At 41.8% G+C, this 21,016-nt stretch overlaps 1 protein-coding gene across 1 annotated transcript in view; it reads left to right on the top strand.

Moving 5' to 3' along the window:
- GLS (glutaminase) overlaps positions 1 to 19,505 on the top strand; it is a 35,252-nt gene extending 15,747 nt beyond the window's left edge. The window contains exons 7-17 of the mRNA XM_026047637.1: positions 1,662 to 1,694; positions 2,016 to 2,074; positions 3,919 to 3,985; positions 4,471 to 4,521; positions 6,365 to 6,541; positions 7,341 to 7,472; positions 7,578 to 7,670; positions 17,403 to 17,464; positions 17,637 to 17,713; positions 17,927 to 17,990; positions 18,352 to 19,505. Coding sequence (XP_025903422.1) covers positions 1,662 to 1,694; positions 2,016 to 2,074; positions 3,919 to 3,985; positions 4,471 to 4,521; positions 6,365 to 6,541; positions 7,341 to 7,472; positions 7,578 to 7,670; positions 17,403 to 17,464; positions 17,637 to 17,713; positions 17,927 to 17,990; positions 18,352 to 18,508 — 972 coding nt within the window. The 3' untranslated portion in view covers positions 18,509 to 19,505. The remainder of the gene's footprint in view (positions 1 to 1,661; positions 1,695 to 2,015; positions 2,075 to 3,918; positions 3,986 to 4,470; positions 4,522 to 6,364; positions 6,542 to 7,340; positions 7,473 to 7,577; positions 7,671 to 17,402; positions 17,465 to 17,636; positions 17,714 to 17,926; positions 17,991 to 18,351) is intronic.
- The last annotated feature ends 1,511 nt before the right edge of the window (positions 19,506 to 21,016 follow it).

The raw sequence follows: 21,016 nt of genomic DNA, 5'->3' as shown, positions 1-21,016 counted from the left end.
TTTACAGCATTAGGATCTATGGAATATTTTGACAACTGCAACAGTTCAATGAAGTTGGTAATTTCTTCTTTTAATTATTTTTCATTGAACAGATTTGGAGTTAAATTTTTAAGGCTTATGTTCTGGTGTATTATACAAGAACATTTTGATAAAATGTATCGTGATTTTTTTTTAAAGAAAAAAATATTTATTATGACAAACTATCTAGCTAGAGATTATTGACTGTAAGGTTCTTAGCTTTTAAGCATAAGGTAACCACTGGCGCATAATTTTGACAAAACAGTGTGGTGTTCCTTTCAGCTAGTGATCGTACGTGTATGACTGCACATCCTCTTGTAGATGAGCTGATGCATGGGCTTCACAGATTATCCGCAACACCCTAATCCACATATTGAGTGGGAAACGAGACTGGCTTTACGCAATTTCATTAAGTAAATTACTGGTTGATTTAAAGCTTCAGTTTTCTCCACTTCCTTCCCTGTTCCCGTACTAAGCGTAGCACAAGTAGTGTTTTGAGTTGCTTGAAATACATTAAACACCAGGTGTTATTAACTAAGTAGCGTGTCCTTAACACTAAAATTCTTTATAAAATCACCCCCACTAGATGTATTGTTTCTATCAGTTTGTGATGCCATTGTCTTTTTAAAAACTTCTTCAGAAGGAAGTACTTGGCTACTTCAAAAAAACCACCAACCTCCCCCCACAGTAGAACACAATTTGTTTATTATTATTATTATTATTATTACTACTATTATTATTCATCTCCCTGCCCCACTTTCCACTTCTTGCTGCAGGAATTTGTGAGTGATCAGCTGTCAGAAACTGTTGCAGAATCAATACATCTTTAACTGGCAGTTACTAAATTGGAAATTACTTTGAAAAGAAACGAGCAAACAAAATCCCTTTCCCCCCGCCCCCCCAAACCGAAATAACCAGCCCTAAGAATAAATTTTGAGTAGTATTTTTATTAAATCAGCTTTAATTTTTTTGCTTTACTTAAATTGTTAGTGAAGTGATGAAATTCTGTATTTTATGATGTGAGATTACTTTTTGAACTATTGAATTTTTAATGAGTAGAACATAAGTAGATAAGAATCAAATTAAATATTTTGATTCAGTCCAATTATTCTCATAGTAAGCGGTAACACTTTATTTTAAGTCTTCAATCCAAATTCTTACTCTTAACCATGTAAAAAACTTTTAAACTCAGTAGCCTGAATTTGTATATGCTCAGCTCTGATAAAATAAGACTACCTTTGAGTAACTAATCTATAAGAAAAAGTTAGTGTTTTCATTGCATTTACACTGATGATAATTGTGTTTATATTTTTTTTTGCCTTAACTACTATATTTACTTTTGATAAATAAAGTTGAATAGAGAGCACTTAAAATAAAGCATACCTTTTTCTTTTTTTTAAGTTTAAATTCGTTTACAACATCCAGGTGTTTGATAAGACATGTTTAAGGCTTATTTAAATGATAATTAAAGTTTTTACTTATCTAACACTTTAATTTTGTCATTAGTATGCAAAATAATTGTAGTACCTTTATATTTAAGTAGTCTCATACAGTAGCTATATGCAATAAAATTCCTAATACTGTTAAGTGAACTTCTTCGCTTGTGTTAACAATTTTTGTAAATTATTTTTTTTTTCTTGCAGCAAGGAGCAAATAATGCAGAAAAATTTGACTATGTAAGTGAATATTATGACATTCTTATGCTTTTCCTAATTGAATTAAATGATGAATTTGCTAAGTTGAAATTGTAATCATGTCAACTCAAATTTCCAGTGGGGGGTATTTTTTTTAATTTTTTTTTGTTTGTTTGTTTTCCATTTGGTTATTTAAACATCTAATGGTATAAATTTCTTCTGAAAAATCATATTGCCAAAGATAGTTTTTGTTAAGTCTGGATGGAATGTTGATCATTTATCGCTTTTTAATGCCTGAAAATGCTAGAATGTCTTTTTTTCTTTTTCTCTCCCCCCTTTCTTTCTCTGTTTCCCCCCTGGCAGGTGATGCAATTCATGAATAAAATGGCGGGTAATGAATATGTTGGATTCAGTAATGCTACGTGAGTATTTCTGTTATTTACTTAGTGAAATGAGGTGGAAAATAATCTCAGCTGACACTTGGCTTCTGAGCTTTCAGCAAATGTTGGGTATTTACATGGAAACCATCATTTCACCCCTAATATTTGGGGTGTGTGTTTGGTTTAAAATTATCCAATGACAAAATCATGCGTGTGTCCGAAACCTTGCTAAACATTTCATAAAAGCGTTGGGTTATTTCTTGGAAGTTTCTTTATTATTCTCTTTTGTGCTCTGGTGGTCACCAGAGCCCAAGATAACTGGTATTTATGCTGAGCATTGCTAATGTACAAGGACTTACTGAGAGTTATTAGCTTTCATTAAAACTTTTACTATCCCTATAAATATAATAGACCAGATGATAGAGAAGACTCCTTTTTAAAATTAAAAACAAATCTTATCCATTCAGATTCCCGCGTTACGCTTTTGGCTTAACTTACTCGGCGTGTTGCACAGTGTAGCCCGTAGCCTGGTCATTAACTGAATTGCAACGTGATCCGCAAATGCCCATGTGGTTTGAGCAGGGCTGTTGGTGGATGACCAGTTCATCCCAGTGCACTGTCAGATGTGCTTCCCTTCTCCTATTGSCCTTCCAGAAAGGCTTATAGGAATAGGATCTTCACCATGGCCTTGTCTGCAAGTTGGCTTACATCTGTGGGGCTGGAGCAGCTGTCCTATGGGGAAAGACTAAGCGAGCGGGACCTGTTCAGCCTGGGGAAAGAAGGTTGAGAGGGGATCTGATCAATGGGTACAAACACCTGAGGGGAGGATGTAGAGAGGAAGGGGCCAAGCTCTTCTCAGTGGTGGCCAGTGCCAGGACAAGGGGCAGTGGGTCCAAGCTGAAACCCAGGCAGCTCCATCTGCATGTGGGGAAGAACTTGTTTGGTGTGAGGGTGCCCGAGCCCTGGCCCAGGCTGCCCAGGGAGGCTGCGGAGGCTCCTGCTCTGGAGATCTTCCCAACCCGCCTGGATGTGACCGGGTGCCCCATGCTCTGGGTGTCCCTGCTGGAGCAGGGGGTTGGTCTGGATGATCTTTAAGGGTCCTTCCCAACCTCAACATTCTGGGATTCTGTGAATGCTCCATGTGCCGGGATGCTCTAGCTTGTCTCAAACTTCAAATTCCCACCCATCACCTGTGTGGGGAAAAGGTGCATAGCTGGACAGAACTTTTGGCACGGAACAGCAAGTCGTTTTTCAGGGCAGTTTTCTACCTTGCTAAGTTGAGCCAACATCAAGACTTGGGATCTGTCTCAGTGGTATCGTTGCATTACACTTCTGATGTGTTCATAGGCTACCTGTAAAATCAGTAGTCTAAAATCAAAAGCATGTGTTGAAATCGCATGTGTTAACTAAGGAGTCTTTACTAAATCTTTTTTTTTTCCCCAATCATTTCTTGAACAGTTTTCCTGTTTTTTAAAGAGATTCTCAGCTGTGAAAAATGAAATGCAGTCCAGAAAGTGAATATTTTATTAAATATTTAAATGCTATAAACTTCTTAACTAAGATCTAGCTACATAGCAACCTATATTCAGCTTTCAGCTTTTAATTTATGTCTGAATTGGAGCACTGGCATTAACTGTGCTAGGCAAAGGAGATGTTCCAGTTTCTCAGGATCATAYTATTGTCATTTAAGTGGCGAATGACTGGATCCCTGCTTTTAATGGGTAGTGGTGACATTTTCCAGGGGCTTTGGGACACCTTATTGAACTTACTCCTTGCTGTGTATTGGGGAGGGAGGGCTGGGTGTGTCAGGGTGAGCATCTGTGGCAATTTCCATGTTCTATTGTTGTTACTGTTTTTTTCTTTTTTTTCTTTTTTTTTTTTTTAAGGTTCCAGTCTGAAAGAGAGAGCGGAGATAGAAACTTTGCAATAGGCTACTACCTGAAAGAAAAAAAGGTTGACATATTTTTTTAATCATATTTTCAGGGTTGTGTGTTTTTCATCGTCTCGACCTGTGAAGATTTTCACTTGATTTGATGACTTACTGTATGGTGTCATTTATTATATGCTTTTTATGCAAATCCTTCCAGCTCTTTTGGAAAGAGTATAAATATTTGCATACTTTTAATGGGTTATCCTTAATCTTGTTTCTGTATACTAGTTATGGTAATATTTTATGTGGCCTAAAGTTCATAATCTGTACACCATTTTTTTGCAATGAACTGACTTTAATCAGAGTAATCTAGGTATTAAAACTGCATAATATTGTATTATTTTTGGTGGGAAATGATTTATTTTTTGCTTCTTTATATTTAAGTAAATGTTTAGCTTTAAACTTTGACCAGTGTTTCATACGCTGATAAGGATATAGCTTAATTTTAAGGTAATTGAAAAATTATTATTGTTGTTGTTATTAACTGAAGACTCTGTTTCTTAATCAGTGTTTTCCAGAAGGAACGGATATGGTTGCTATCCTGGACTTCTATTTCCAGGTAACTGCCTCTAATAATTAAAACTGAGTTTTGAGAATGAAAACTGAGTGCTTGGAAGTACTGTTACAGGCAACAGAAGCTCATCTGTTCAGAGACGTGAGGGTTATAATGCCTTACAGTTGAGCTTRCCAGCATTTGGCAAATTCGGTTTTGAAATGGAGGGTGTGCATTTGATGACTTGGTTCTCAAGAAGGATGTGTGATTGACTCGTGCTGCTTACCTGGGCAAACTGCAAACAATAAATATCATCTGATTTTCAGTGTATTTGGGATGTGACTGCTACAGTSCTTAAGGCAAATGACTGATCGTAAGGGAAGCTCTTTGTAAATGAGACACATCTGACCTCATATTAATTGATACACAAGCTAATAGCCCTTTCAGTGGCAAGCTGTTGTTACAGAATAAAACAGAATTTATTTTTAATGTAGTAGTTAAGCATGCCTTTAAAATACTTCTTCTCCCCCTGCCCTGTGACAAGAAGGGCACAAAATAACTTGGCCTGTGCAATTTTAATTTGGCCTCAAATTTGCGCATTCTGCTCTCCGTTTTTATGACTGCGTGGCATTCTTTTTTCCCTAGCAAAATCCCTTTTCCCCCTCAAAACTCAGAAAAAGAGGGCTTGTACAGTGAGCGGTAATTCAATGTTTTCTTTTCTCCTCATTGCATGATGCTATTATCCTGCATGCTAGTCAAATTTCTACTAAAAAGGCCGAATTGCTACTTCTCTCTGTGTTTTCTTTAATGCTCCTTCCTCACTGGCCTAATGGGGAATGTAGGGAATATGCTTATTTGCACAGTGTCTCTCTAAAGTGAGGAAATATTATTCTCTTTTGATTGAACTGCCATACTAAATGTAAGTTTAAAGGTTGTAGGTGTTTAAATAGAGAACCTAAAAATAGTTTTGTCGAGTAGGTGGTATTATGTAACACTTCATATGTTTAAAACACAGTTGCCATTTTAGACGCGTCTCGGATGTTCTCTGGATTTGCAGCTTCAGATGACTGGCCTGAGTTTGGCACTCAGAAATTGAGGATTCTGCATAGAAAAATTAGCTTACGTAGTTTTATGAAGTGAGACTGGCCAAAGCAAGAGTACAAACATTGATTTGTCTCCTTCTCAAAGTRGCTTTTCAGCCTCAGGTTGAAACTGTCTTTTGATTTCTGCTTTAAAAATAAACAGAAACAAAAACAATAAAAAACAGCCTGTTTATCACATTTCCTGATGCATCRTCAAATTTGTATATTTTGCCCTCAGTGAAGCAGGGTTCCTGTGGGAAAATATTACATCATCATATAGTTAATGTATCATAAAGCATATATGAGAGGAGGCTGAAACAAAGTTGTGTTAGCAGGAAATGCTGGCAGTAAAATTTGTAAGTGCTAGAATTTGTAGCTTTAGTATGTCCTTTTAATAGGCATATGCTGCTTTCCTAAACTTTAAGAATCCTCAAGCTGCAATTGAGGGAAAAGTCATTCTGTGGCTTTACCATTTAAACAGATGCAATATTCTGAGATGGTTTTCTACCCAATTTCTCTGAAAGGAATGTCACTGGAGGGGGTGGAAAAAAACCCAAACACACACACAAAAAAAAAAACCCACAAGCTAATAACACTCAGCACGGAAAAASTTATCCCAAACTGTTAAGTAGGATTGCCAAGACTGACACTAGGATCTTGTAGTAGGATGATTCAGATGGTACTAATGGGTGCTACTAGTGTCACACCTAACAAAAGTTGTGCTGCAGGTTACTTGGTGTAACGGTATTCACACAGAGCCKTGGTGGTGGCCTTACCGCGCTGCTGAAGCCTCGTGCTCCTCGTAACCTTGACCTCTCTCTCGTCAGCTTTGCTCTATAGAAGTGACGTGCGAGTCGGCCAGCGTGATGGCAGCCACCCTGGCCAACGGCGGCTTTTGCCCCATCACTGGTGAGCGAGTCCTGAGTCCCGAGGCAGTCCGCAATACCCTGAGCCTGATGCATTCCTGTGGCATGTATGACTTCTCAGGGCAGTTTGCCTTCCATGTAAGTAGTCTTTCAGATAGTGAATGTATCTGGACAGGAGGATTAATCTGTGATTTCTATTCTACGTTCCATTCCCTCTTACCCTCCAGTTTCTTGCACTTCTTGAGTTGTTAAATGAACTATTTATCTTGTAGAAGTGGCTGCCATATGCACCACATCTCTGCTATTTTCCAGTAGTACACTCCTTACATTTAAGTATTTAGACATGCACTACATCTTACTTGTTTTCTTTCTTTGACTCTTCAGTGTTTCTTACTGCATACATAGGAAATTGGTGAAGTTGATTATGATGCTTTCAGCAACCTAAAAACTTTTGTTTGTTGAGCAGTGGGGATATAKGGCATCTTAACTCCTATTTAAGAAAAAGTAGCATGTACGGACTGTAAATAGGTTGTTTGATAACTATATTTATTGAACACCTCCCCCTTTTTTATTTATATTCTTATGTAGTGCTTCATTGTATCACACATTGTTGCATTGTTCCTGACATCTTACGTGCGTGTGCACACTGCTGCTCTTTTAGACAGATTTGGATTATCATTTTTGCTGTATTTCTGATTGAATGTGCTGTTGAAAGCAAATAACTTCATGATTGTGTGCCTCAAACTGGGATGAACTGTGTTTCAAGTTGTCATCTCTCCAAAAGGAGATAAATAATAACGTGCTCTCAGCTTAAAGGGCTTTCCAGCACTACCTTTTGAAAGCGCTGCATAATAATCCTTAGTAGATGCTGTGGTGCTGTCTTACAAATATTAATAAATGCCTGCAGGGGACACCAATTCTCTGATTTTTTCTATAGGTTGGTCTTCCTGCAAAATCGGGTGTTGCTGGTGGGATTCTTCTGGTTGTTCCTAATGTTATGGGCTTGATGTGCTGGTCACCTCCTTTGGACAAGATGGGCAACAGTGTTAAGGGAATTCACTTTTGTCATGTAAGTAACTTTACCTTCAGTAATTTAGTATTATTTATTACAATCTTATGTGTACTTAACTGCCATATATGCAAAGGATAATGGATGTTCTCTAAATATTTTCAGGATCTGGTTTCTCTGTGCAATTTCCACAACTATGACAATTTGAGACACTTTGCRAAGAAGCTTGATCCTCGCAGAGAAGGTGGTGATCAGCGGGTAAGTTGATATGAGTTTTCAGTGAGCATCGTTTGTAGAGTTCMGAGGAAAAATGTAGAGTTCTTCTCTAGATGGAAAACTGCTCAATGACATGTATTGCATCAAAACTTGTGGATAAATTAATCCATGCTCTTCCGTAGTGGACGCTTACATGGGTGGAGCACGCTACGAGAGGATTTTGAAATAGATTTTCGTCTTAGCACTGTAGTTCTGTTAATCTGTTGTAGTTCTTTTACCTGATTAGAAAAAGTATTTGGTATTTGATAGAAGTCACAAAGTATTTCACTCTTCTGGCTGCTTTTTAATAAAGATGTGTCCAGTTTGTGGCTTTCTGTTCTGTGCTACTGTGCATGAGATGTATGTTCAGTATTTTTCATGGTGATGCCCCCCGAGACCCGATTTCTTGGTGAGGGCTGCACAGGCAGTGACCCCAGGCCTTGTGTTCCTGAATAGACCAGTGCCTGTCACTGAGGAGCGGTCCAAGGAAACAGCCTGTTTCTGGGAAACAGCCCAATCCAGGTCCAGCTGCACGTACAGAAGGACGTGCCCTTTCATGGGGGCTGTGAGAGTGCTTGAGATGGGGGAAACCTCTTTGCTTTCAATTACCACTGCTGTTTTCTTAACTAAGGCATGGAGACTTTCATAGCAGAAGCTGTAGGATCATTTTAAAAGTGCCTTTATTTGCATGTATACCTCTAAGAATTAACCACGTTGAGCTGTTTGTAACTGGAAAACAGAAAATATCAGTTTATATGTGAACAGGTAAAGAAAGATAAAACTTGAGTTTGTTAGCATTGCAAATTAGCATTGCAAATTTGKTTTTTTTGTTTTTGTTTTTTATTTCCCTCCTTCAAATACACTAATAAATAATGTATGTTGCTTGAACAACTAGCATTCCTTTGGACCAATGGACTATGAGAATCTCCAGCAAGAACTTGCTTTAAAAGAAACAGTATGGAAAAAAGTGTCACCTGAATCAAACGAGGACATCTCCAGAACCGTAGTGTATAGAATGGAAGGTCGGGGAGAGCAAAACTAAAGGAATGGGTTCTAGTTTCATAAAACTCTTCATTTTAAAACCCTTAAAGCATCTCTAGATTTAACTCTCATTTGAATATTGTTTGCCTGGTATTTCATCAATATATATAAAATATTGTATAAATTTTGTATGCTATACCAAAAAGACTGTTGAAGTTCAAAAAGATGCATAAACAACAGCAAAAAAATCCCTGCTAACTGACTATTGTAGTTACTTAAAGCACGTTTACTTAAAAGTAATGAAATTGAATGCTTTGAACGATATACCTCTTTTGTGTATATCCATGTATTTTGTTTATATCTGAGAATTTTAAGTAAATTAATTTTAGCACTAAAGATAAGATGTGTCCTCTAATCAGGCTAAGAATGTGAAAATACAAGAAAAATTATAACATAAAGTAATAATAAGGTCATAAATTCCCAAATAATTGTATATTAAATGGAGATAGTGAGTCTTGTTATTACAGTGCCCTTTTTGTAAGATAAACATTCAAACGGTGTTTAACAGAAGTGGGTCCCTCAGTTATACCCTGACGTGTAAACAATATATTTTTGAGAAAACCTTTCGGAATGATTTAATACTAATATTTGAATAAAATAGCAAAAATGGTGCTGGGGGGGGAAGAAAGCGTTGGGAGAGGAGGGGGCAGAAGAKGAGCCAGCTGCAGCGCGGGCAGGCTCGGATGCGGCCGCACACAGCAGCGAAGGGCGCTCTCCCTACACGTACACAAGCTGAAATGCCCCCATTAGCTTATTGTTTTTAAAAAAATACACAAGTGAATCTGCATCTCTTCTTGCTAAGACCCAGGACTTTTGTTCTTCTCCCGTGAAACGACTGCATCTGTTGCTCAAAAGGATCCGATTATTAGATTATCTTGGACAGGATKCATGAAATGAGCTATAAGCTCTTAATAGTTAGGCTGAGTGGGCAATTTTGAGCCAGGATGCAGACTTGCTAAATTCTTGGCACTCATAGCTATTTTTTATGATTAAAAAAAGCCTACAAAACAAAATATATATACGTGTGTGTATATATATATGTGTATATATATATATATATGTATGTATGTATGTATGTGTCATAGACTCCAGGTTTATAAACTCTGGGAAACKTGGACAAAATTTCTAAATAACAAGAAAGGACATTCCTTCACTAGTATAAAAAAAACAAAAAATCTCCCAGACAACTCAACAACAAAGAGGTAATGATGGCAGATTCCTCAGTAAATCTCCCACCCTGACACTCTCCGCCAATCCCTTCCCATTTTCAGTTTATCTAAAACTCAAATATTAGTTTTGCATGAGAGGAAAGTTATTGATTTCCTCTTTTTGTCCCATCTGGAAGTCTGAATCCAGCATAAAGCATATGTTGTCTGTGAAAGATTACTTAAAGTAAGTCTTAAAGAAAGTCTTAATAACTCCATTTAGATTTTGTTAGTCTTGCAAAAGCATTGAAATAATTTATTAATAATTTTAATAAGCGCTAACTTAACCTCAATCATCCTCTTKCAATATATTGTAAATGGATTGGATTTCTGTGTGTGAAGCCTATTAATAAAAAGTTTAGGCAAGATGATACAGAAAATGACCTATTTCAGTGTATTTGAAGTCCTTGTGGAATGAATAGGTACATCTGTGGTGCAGATGTTGCTGTTTCATAGCTATTTTATGATCTTATCACTGGTGTTTAGTGTAGGTTTCTCAGTGCTTATCTTGCAAGTTAAGGGAACAAAGGTAAAGTTTTGAAGTACAAGAACCCGTTTGAGGATCTTGCAATAAAATTATAGTTAGAGAGGTAACGAGTATCCAGATCCTGCAAACCTATGTGTGTTTACCTGAGCAGTGCTCAGCTGAAAGAGGGAACATGATGTGCCTGTGCTGCTAACGAAGAGGAGAATTTACAGCAATGAGTGCGTGTTGCTGATTAAATAACTGAATTAAAAGGAAGCCACGTGTGGCAGGATTTGCTTGTTGCAATTTGAAAAACATTCTTTCTGCATTTGGCCCTGTTTGGATCTCATCCTAAAAACAGAGTTGAAAACAGAGGAGTTGTTCCATCAGCTTTCCAGCTCTAAAATAAGAAGCTTTGCCGTATCTATGTGTGTAAAATACATACAAAACTTGTGGCAGAGGCAAGTCCTGCTTGGGAAACATAAAGGAGACAAGTAGATCTTAAATGTGCTTAACAGCAATATTTAGGGTACAGCTTGCACAATCTTTAAGTATAAAAACCTATATATATAWAAAAATATATTGCAGTTTTGTAATATAAGCTTTTGAAGCCTGACTCGGGATTGAGGCCAGCCTCTGGTGAGGAGGGGTGAGGAAGGGGCTCCCTCGGGCCCGTGGCTTTGACGGGGCCGCGTTGCCGGCGCCCCGAGCGTCCGGCGGCGCCTCCGGCCCGCGACGGTTTCCGTGTTCACCTCTGCTGCAGCCATGGCAATTCTTGATATTCAAGCATTTTAGCTGTGTTTTGTGTGCGGTGTTTTTTTTTCCCCCCTTTGTCAGCATCGTTAACATTTCATTAGAAATGTAAGTGCTTTTTAAAGATTTTATTTTAGCATTTGCGTTGTACCTTTTTGCTCAGTTGTTGTTACCTGTCTTGTTTTCCATTTTCATTTGCATTGTATGTTATTTATGTATCTTGATTTCCAGCATGCTTATTTTTGTATTGTTTAATAAATTTATTTTAAGCTGGTTTTATTGTATTTTTTTTTTCTCTGAAGGACAGATTTGCTAAAATACATGAAATGCGATTGTGATAAAGTTGGAATTTAAAACTTTAAAGTTTTAAAAAGATTGAAACATTTAAATCAAACAAGTTTAGTTAATCGCTCATTTCTTGCACGTTTTGTACAGTTATTCAGATTATCTTTTGCTCTGAATTGTTAAAAGTGCAAACCATAGGAGTAAGACTTGCAGTCGTTTCGGAGATGCTGAGAGTTACGAAGCCTAATGCGTAGCTGGTATTAAATCACAGGCAGCAAGGAAGGTCTTCCAAATAATTTAAGTTTTTAAGAGCGTCGCTGGGGTCTGGGCAGTTGTTAATCACGTCTGTGTTTCCCAAACCAAAAGAAAATCCTCATCAAGGAGAGGGTGACTGTAATGTGACTTTTCTGCAGATGGCCTTATAAGCTGCTTTTAAAATGAGCTGTGTGGTATTTGTCCTATGCAGAGATCTGCAAAGGAGACCTATTTGTGCTCCAAAAGCAAACCGGACTGAGGAAGGGTAGAAGGACGACTTGCTGTACTTAATTTTCTTTCTCTCCTCTTCGCTTTTCGCTGTGCATTTCTTGCCAAAGGCCTTTGGGTGGGTAGAAGAATAAAAAGGGAATGCAGTCAAAAGTCATCGTGTTGGGAGTGGGACGTCAAGCTTGAGTCATCCAAATACGTTTGATATTTGAGAAAATTTGCTCTTATTTCTCCTGGTCTTGATACATACATGTCATTGATGCACAATACTGAGGGCCTGAGCAGAGTAGTTAGTTATGAAGTGTGTCATTAACTAAACATTGCACTTTCTAATCACTCTGGTTTTGTCTGTTGTCCTGTCTGGATCACACATGATGATAGTGTGTGTTATAGCAATGCTGTTAAGAGTTGCCTGCTGTACGGGTCCATCTTGTTGCAGGAATTTAAGTCTTGGTGTGTTAATAGTTGGTTGTGGTTAAAATCATAAAGCAACTTCCGTAAGAATCAAACCTAATTTTAGATTTACCATGTTTTCCTTCTGGAGGGTTTTGTGTACAAAAGAGAAATGTCCTGTTTCCTCTTGCTTTTGGGCAAGTTAGAAGTTAATTGTGTGATTAACTTCTAATACTGCTTTATGCAGACTTCGGATTTCACTTGAATTTTAACCGTTTAAATGCTTTTTGCAGGACTTTAAAATAGTACAATTCTGCACRTAGTTTAACTACTTTTAAAAATGTGATATTTTTATCACCTACTCTGTGTGTGTATATATATATTTAAATGCACAGCAAGTTTTACATTCCTAGTGATTATATCTGATTTTATCCTTTAGTTAAACTCACGTAAGCAGAGGTGAGGTGAAGAGGTAGTGGTGATTTTCACACCRGTTTAATTGGCTTAAACGTGACTTGTTTTAGCCTGTGAGACCAACACGGAGGCCTCGCCCTATGGTAAGGTGGTTATGGCCACCTGGGTCATCTGGCCATCTGGGTCAGATTTAAAAAATGGAAATGTGTGATTAGGGACAGGRAGAATAATACGGACTTTGCTACTTTCCGTGCTCGAGCTTAGCAGGAAGCTGGGTTCAATGAGGGGCAAGGGGGAAAAGGAAGGAGCTTGAAAAACACTTGTGCTCTCCAAAAGGCCCCAGTAGCTGCAGTTGTTCTGTTTGGGCACTGGCTGTGCAGGGCACTCTGCGTCTGCCCAAAGGTGACTACAGGTTTAACAGCTGCTTTGCTGTGGTTCTCATCTACCCGGTTCCTCCCATAGAGCCTTCTGCACCTTTTCTTGACATCTTTGATGCCTGCAGAAGGAAAAATGGGGTTTTCTGCGTATCTGTCTTCTTGCAGACTTCCTCTGTGGCCTTAAAAATTATTTTATTTTGGAATGTCTTTTGGTAGCTAAGTGCAATTGTTAAGTTGGATTAGCTCTTGAGTACAGAGGGTTTAAAGTCTCCATCCTTAACACCATCAGGTTGAGGTAAAATGGAAACAGAGGGGAGCTCTAGTCCATCCTCCTGCTCAAAGCAGGTCTCRCATCAAAGTGAAATCGTGGTGCTCRGGGACTGGGCTGCTCCCGTGTTAGTTTTSCACTGATGGAGATGCTATAACCTCTCCGGGTAACCTCTTCTTCCACTGTTGTCCTTTTTCCTTTTTTTTTTTTTTTTTTCTCTCTCCCCTAACACCCTATTGAAATTTTCCCTTCTTGTGACAGCAGCTCATGTCATTTCTCCTTGGTGCTTATGGGAATGAGGGGAAATCCGTGTCCTGTTGGGGAATCTTCCACAGGGCATCAGTGACAGCAGCCTTTGGTCAGCAGTTCCTAAAACTGCTTCCTGCTGTATTTTCCTACTGAATTCTCATTTGTTCTTCAAAAACACAATAGAAAGTAAGAGTTTAGAAAAGAGTTGTCCTTTCGTTCTCTGTTGGGCGAGGCGCAGGCCTGGAGGTGGGGTATTTGCCAAGAGAAAGTGCCTTGCTTCCAGCAGCTCTTGTGATCAGGGCGATTTGTAAGCAAAGAGCAGGCACGTGGGCCTGGGTGATAGGAAGAGATAATCTGGCTTGCTTCCTGTTGGTGTGATTCACYGGTCACACTTTTTCCTTGAGGAAGACAACTTTATTGTTTGCTCAGGAATTACTCATTCAGGATTTTTTTTTAATTTCTGCCTTTGTAGGCCTAGTTTGGGCTGCATGTGTGGCTTTAGGTCTCTGTATGATAAGTAGCTTTTTATTTTTATTCTTTAAACAACGAGAGGTTGAGCAAGATTAAATACAATGAATGAAAATGCAGTCTCAGTCGCACGTGCTGGAGCGCAGCTCAGAGTCCCGCTGGGATTTCACCTCTTCTGATTTCAGCCCGCAAGGGATAGTCGGGGTCTCCTWCCTGCAAAGTTCCCCAAGTCTCCTTGAACTTCCTCCGATGTTTTGGACATAATCCAAGCACTGAGTCTTGTGTTTTGAGTGAAGCAGAGGTGTCTGTGGCCGAGGGCCCTGCCTGGGCCGCCCGCTCCTGGGATGGGCGACGCTCTTGTGCCAGCCGCTCCGCGCGTCGCCAACGCGCCCGTCGGCCTCTGCTTTGCCCCATGGTCAGCCCTGATCCTGGCCCTTTGCTCCCTAAGCTCGCAGCATTCATCATATCTCTCTCCGCTGCTTCAAGGGCTCGTGGTTTTCTCCTGTTCCCAAAGATTTGGGATTCATCCCCTTCCCTTGTTTCTGGTATGTGTTTTGCGTGCTTTAATCACAGAAGCGCCCAGCGTTCCCCTCTCACGTCCCTCGTGGTGGGCGACGCAGCGGTGACGTCTCTTGTCATCCGCACGGGAGGGARGTCAGGATTTCCACTCTGGTCAGGAGGCCACAAGCCTGTGGAGCTGGTTCCTTTATTACAGCTCTGTTTGCTGGTTGGATCTGCACAAGCCGCCCATGAACCTTGACAGTGAGCAGCTTGTGAAGGTGGTTCGGCAGCCGGTCGGCATGTGACCTGGTGCTCGGAGAAGGSGAATCCTGTTGTTTTGTTTCTGACACTGGCAAACCTGTCAGTGGTTTCCTTAGCTCTGTTGTCTCCAAAAACAGAGAGTCTGTCAAGTCTGCTGGAAAAAATCAGAAGTAGCGGGTGCTGCTCACTCTGCCCTCAGCCTCGGGCCTGGCAAAAAGCTTAGGGCCGATGGCGAGACCTTGGTGGAGCCGAAGGGTGCTTGAAAGAAGCCCCATTTTGGGAGGTAAGTCRAAGTTTCCTTCACTCTGGCAACTACTCCAGTTATTTGGGTCTTTATGTCTTACACAGAATGTCTKAATTAAAGACATTCTGTGCAATTTAAAGAGCTTATGAGTAAGAGCTGATGTGGGATTTCAGTCCCATCCTCCAGTGCTGTGGCACTGGACGTGCCTGGCAGTGGAGGACACAGCTCCTGTTTCCTCCATATTGTGCTTTTAAAATTGTATGTAAAATAGTTCGGTAACAGACCCAAAAGACTGCAGTGAGACGAGCCTGGTGCTGTGCCCATTGGTAGCGAGTCTCATCTTGGTGGATGTTCTTCAAGATCTAGACTGCTTTAAAGTGTTCCGGTGAAGGAGGGATTTCAGGCACAGATGGGGAAAGAAAACTCAGTATTGATGCGCTGCTTGGTAAATTCGGGTTATAATTGAGCATTTGAGGGCTGCATAAAGTCGCATGTTAGTTTTTGTTGTGGTTCTTTCCTGATGAAGGGATCTCGGGTCCGGTGGGGCCGCGTGCTCTGCTCCACTGCGCGAGGGGCGACGCGGCCCCGTCACCTGCAGCGCTCGCCGCCCTGCCCWGCCCTTAGCTTTGCACTTCGGAGCTTCGCAAGGAGGGCGGACTGGGTTTATTGCATTGTCCAGCTCGTGTGGTTCCTAAGGAAATAGGAATTCATGACAAGATGGGTTTAGGGCCCAAAATAATAAGTAATGGGCGCCAACCAGCCCACAAGGAGACCCCGCAGCAGCAGCCTAGCTGAGGGACGTGGCAGCCATGCGGCTGCCGTGGAAAACAGGCCAGAGAAGTGACAGGGCCTCCTGGGGCCCGTGGATAGATCCATGTGTGTGTATACGTGTGTGGCTGAATGCGGGGAAACGCTGTTCGCGGGCAGTCAGCCGAGGACGGCGGGTCCTGCCTCGCGTTTTCCGGCCTTGCTYTGCTGTGGGATTTGTGAGGGCCGAGGGGAGGCCTCGTGCAGAGCCCCCTGTCCGCAGGCGGTGCTCGGCTGCGTGACAAGCGACCATCTGGCGGCCACTGCCCGGGGCAGTGACTTCCTTCAAGCCGGGAGGTGCTCATGGAGCCTCTGTAGTCTCAACTTCGAGCTCCAGGCGGTTTTGGTGTTTGGGATATTTTACATATTTTTTTTTTGATTTTATTGCTGATACTCTTGTTTACTTTTGCCTTCCGAGCAAGTCCGTGCACTCCCTTTTGAAATGCAGGAATCCTTTTTGACCTGTTCATGCTGCTGATAGTGGGAGGGGAAGCCAGAAYGTCTCCTTGTGTCTCCTTGTGCTGCCTTGTCTTCTCCTGCTCTTGTATTCCACCACCTCTACTGTTGTATGGGCAGCAGCCACAGTTCCCTTCAAACTTTGGGTTTGTTTTTCTTGACCTAAACAAGCATAGGTATTTATATCTGCCCTTGTATTTCTCTCCTGATCGGGCAAGAGGTTGATTTTATAGTATGTGACCGTAGGTTTTACAGCGTTTGACTGGAGAAAGGAGGAATTGGGGGAGCAGTCACTTCCTCTGGGATAGCTGCGCGATGTGGCCTGCGATGGGCTGTGATCCTCAGCGGGAAGTAGAAGGAATCTCAAAGTTACCTTTTGTTCAAGCAGACCTGAAAATGAAAACAGCTTTTTGGCAAATGACGTGGAATGGAATCCAGAGCCGAGTCGTGCCCCGGCGGCGCTTGGAAAGTTATTCTGGGGAGGGAAGGAATGTTTTTAATGTACATCCGCCTATCTGGGCAGCAGGAACACTTGAGTCATCCTGGTGTGATGTCAAGATGACTAAACCGAGTTCCCCTTAGTGAAAAACCTCATGGAGTTGTTGTCCTCTGGCTGCTCGGTCACGAGGCAGGGCCAGCTTTGCAGCTCAAGGTGTCGTTTTTCATTTATTAGTCTTCAATACAGCTGAGAAAAGAAAAAGCTGCTTGCCCGAGAGCTAGCCTGTGTTGTTTGACCTGAAAAGATCCCACTTTCTCCTGCCTAAAGCTTTGCTTTTCTTGTAGCTATTTGTTTTCTGACAAAATTGCTTAGAATTGCTCGTTTGTAGGAAAGCCTTTACATTAGATATATGCTAGCAAAACTTGCGATTTAGGGCAAACATGCTGTTATTTCCTCTCTTGCACTCGCCTGCATTTCTGTTAGTTTTCTCTGTAGAGGCGATGCTTTTCACCGAGTTTCCTCCCTTCACGGTTGTGCAGCGCGGCCTCAGCGTGGGCTGCGTTTGCTCCCCTTCTCCCCGTGAGGAAAACGCGGTCAAGCCACCAGCCTTCGTCTCTCTCCCTAGGTGAAGTCCGTGATAAACCTGCTGTTCGCTGCCTACACGGGGGACGTGTCGGCGCTGCGGAGGTAAAAGCGGATGCGGAGGTCCTCGCGGATGCGGACGCGGGCTCGGATGCGGCRTGGGGGGCCGGAGCTGCAGCAGGGAGGAAACAGCTTCTGTTAATGCGYTTTTAATGTCACTCAGTTACTGCACTGGAGTTTTTTTAAAAGTCCACAAACTTTTTTTCTTTTTTGTTAGGTTTGCTCTATCAGGAATGGATATGGAACAAAGAGATTATGACTCACGAACAGCACTGCATGTAGCAGCTGCAGAAGGTACCGTCTGCTCCTGTGTAGTTTGCTGTCTATTAATGGAATTGGGTTAGTTAAAGCGTCTCCACTCTTTCAATAAATACACATCTTTTTGCATTTGTGTGTGAGTTTTTATATATCTATAAATGTATACACACCTATAAAGTATATATTTTTATATTTATGTAGAATAAAGTACCTTCTTTTTATATTTACATAATCTTGCTTTTCTTACAGGACATGTGGATGTCGTTAAATTTTTACTGGAAGCGTGCAAAGTGAATCCTTTTCCCAAAGACAGGTAGGTGTTTGTGGTGCCGCCTGGAAGGAGAGATGCTCTTTCAGCTAATTACATGAGGAGGCCTGTCTGTTAATAAGTATCGTAGGTGTAGACACATKAATAGCAGAATTTCAGGCAGATGTGCCGAAGCAGAAGGAACAATCCCATGTGTTCTCTGTAGTCTCCGCAGAGAACGTGGAAATAAAGCGTGGTGTAACTGTTGTAATCGTTACGTAAAAGGTTGTGCTGAGCTGACAGAGTACTTGTGTAGCTGTTGCACAGTGTGTTTGGTGCAGGCGCTTATACCAAGTGTAGAGAATCTGGTTTTTGGGATGCCTTCAACTCCATGCTGGTCTTAAAAATCCCGTGGTCCTTCTCGCAGGTGGAATAACACTCCAATGGATGAAGCTTTACATTTTGGACACCATGATGTGTTTAAAATTCTTCAAGAATATCAGGTCCAGTACACGCCGTCGGAGGATCCCAACAACGGCAAGGAGAACCGAACGGTTCACAAAAACCTCGATGGGCTACTATAACCCTCCTCAGCTAGAGCCTAAGAACCCAMTCACTTACCTATTTAATTGTGGTATGCATAAGTAATGAAGAGCGTGTGTGTTTCTATCGGATAGTGGTATATATTTTACAGAAGTCTCTGTTACTTCAGTGTTATGTTACAGGAGTTTCTATACGCACAGGACAAATCCAAACTCTCTCTCTCTCCAAAAAAAAAAAAAAAAGAAAAAAAAAGAAACCAAGTAAGAATCTCCCTCCATAATGTGAGCAATATTACCTCATGCTGCATATAATTGATGTATAAAAATATTTAGCTGTTGTTGGCTTTACCGTGCACTATTTATTTTTTTTGTTCTGTGTGAATGCTATTCTGTGGTCACAAATTTTCCACTGTTTTTTTTTTCTCCGGTTTCTAAAGCCTTGTGTTCCCCGATTGGCCAAGCCAGAGCAGGGAGGCCTTTCCCAGAGCTGAGGATGCTGATGTAGGTGAAGYAAGCAAAGATCTGCACTTAACTTGGTTTAAAATAATAATAATTCTACCCAATCCTGTGCCCCTATTACYGCTGTGGAAGGACGATGTTGGTGGGAGTTGTCCATGGCCCTGTGTGGGGACGCGCTCCAGGGGTTGTTCGGCCAAGCTTCCTGCCGGGAGGAGCCCGTGGAGAGGAGCTCCAAGGAGGGGCCGAGTCCAAGGGGGAGCCTGGAGCCCAGGAGCACCTCCCAGCTCATGGTCTGTGTGTCCTGAGTCACTTCCACCTGAGAACGAGATGAAAAAAATGGCCTTGAAAGGGCCTTTAGCTCCTTACTGGGCCTGACTGGCCATGACTGAGTAGCACGAGGCTGGGTTTTTTTTTTTTTTTTTTCCCTGTTTTTTTTCTCCCCTCTTGCACCCTAAACTAAATCCCTGCCTATCTTTGCTGGCAAGAAATCCACCAAAATTTAGGAAAATTTAGAAAATTATGGAAGAATCAAGTCCTTCAGATGGACTGTAGTGTTCTCCATCTCAATGCCAATCTAACTTTTCCTGTTTTTTTTTCTCCTAAGAAAACATATCCTCTAGATTTTCAGAAAAATACCTAATTTTATTTAACTAAAATTAAATTTGCATTGCACAAAGAGACATTAAAAAAAAAAAAAAAGKTAGATATATACACCACATATTCTCACACACACATATATAGTAGAGGGGGAAAAAAAGGCATTTTAACGGAGTTGCATAAAGATCATGGCTGTCCCTGGACTTCCAGCTTTCCTGAATGCCGCCGCCTGCTTGTGGCCAGGCTCAGCCTCAGCGCATTTCTGCTGGCTTTGGTATTTTCTCGTGCTGAGAGGACTCGCTGCGTCGATGCATTCGTGTCCCCTTTAGTGCTGTCCGGAGTTACTCACCCTCGATGCAGTACATTGGTTCGGCTGCTCATCCCTCATGACACTGACGTGTGAATTCTGACCTGAGTAAAAAGCTTTGGGTTGTCCCACCCGATGCTGCTTCCTTATGCTCCAAAGAGGCTTCTTCTCCCCACTCCTTCGTTTGAATGTCTGTATGTGCTTCTGTACCACGAACCAAAGTGGTTAAGCTAACTTAATGCTTTGTACACAGAAATATTGTGCTAGTCTTAGCATTAATTAGCCTATCTCTGTGAACGAAAGGCGTTGTACCAGCTTTCTGTTGTTTCTTTTATTTTTTCCCCTTTTTTTCCTTGCTTTGGAGCTGGACTACCAGTGCCCGCGCTTCCTGGCAGGGTGTTTCTGCTCACTGTACCTGGCTGGGCTGATCTCGACTCGAGATTCTGTACCGTGGGGRCTAGACAGTGATGAATGTATTTCTAGCAGCTTCCCATGAACGAATCTACATTTGAGCTGTACTGGTTCTGCAAATGAAAGTTATTTATTTTAAGAAATACTCTCCAGGCGATGTTGCTTTTTACAGCGTAATAAATGGGATCCCCAAAGGCAGCKGTGGTTTTCATTCCGTGCTGGGGCGGCCGCAGCTGGGAGCAGCGCGGGGGGCTCGMCGCCTGCGAAGCCTCTCCCGAAAAGCCGCCCTGCTCCCCAGGGRGGGCAGAGGGAGGTTATAGGGGCTGGCTGCGGCGCGGACGTGTTGGCTGCATTAAAACCKGGCTCTGGCCTTAGGTGGGAGCTGGCCCTGCTCGCCCAGGCCGAAGCAGAGCGTGCAGGAGGCTCAAAGATGCACGAGGGTCTCRGAGCAGTGACCAGAACACAAGGGACGGACACAAGTGCCAACAGACACTTCTGTTTATTTTAAATGGCTAAAGAAATAGTCCTCCTCTGCAGCAGGCACAACCCCAAACACCGCTGCTTCTAGAACTACTCTCTACTTGCAGGCAAACCCACGGGGTACGAGGCTGCTGCTTTAAATGCCCCCAGAAAACTTGTCTCCCCTCGATGAAATATGGAAGGCCCAGGAAGCGGGAGCTGTGTCGAGAGCACGACCACGAGCTGCCGCTCTGAGATCCTGCGCTAGGTGCTGAGGAGGCCTTTGCTGCTGGACAGAGGCAGCGTTGGCTCCGCGA

Source organism: Nothoprocta perdicaria, unplaced genomic scaffold (assembly GCF_003342845.1).
Source record: "Nothoprocta perdicaria isolate Ctin4 unplaced genomic scaffold, notPer1 scaffold_11, whole genome shotgun sequence".
In the NCBI taxonomy this organism is placed as follows: domain Eukaryota; kingdom Metazoa; phylum Chordata; class Aves; order Tinamiformes; family Tinamidae; genus Nothoprocta; species Nothoprocta perdicaria.
Note: the sequence above shows the minus strand (reverse complement) of the source record. Positions and strands in the feature narration are given on the sequence as shown.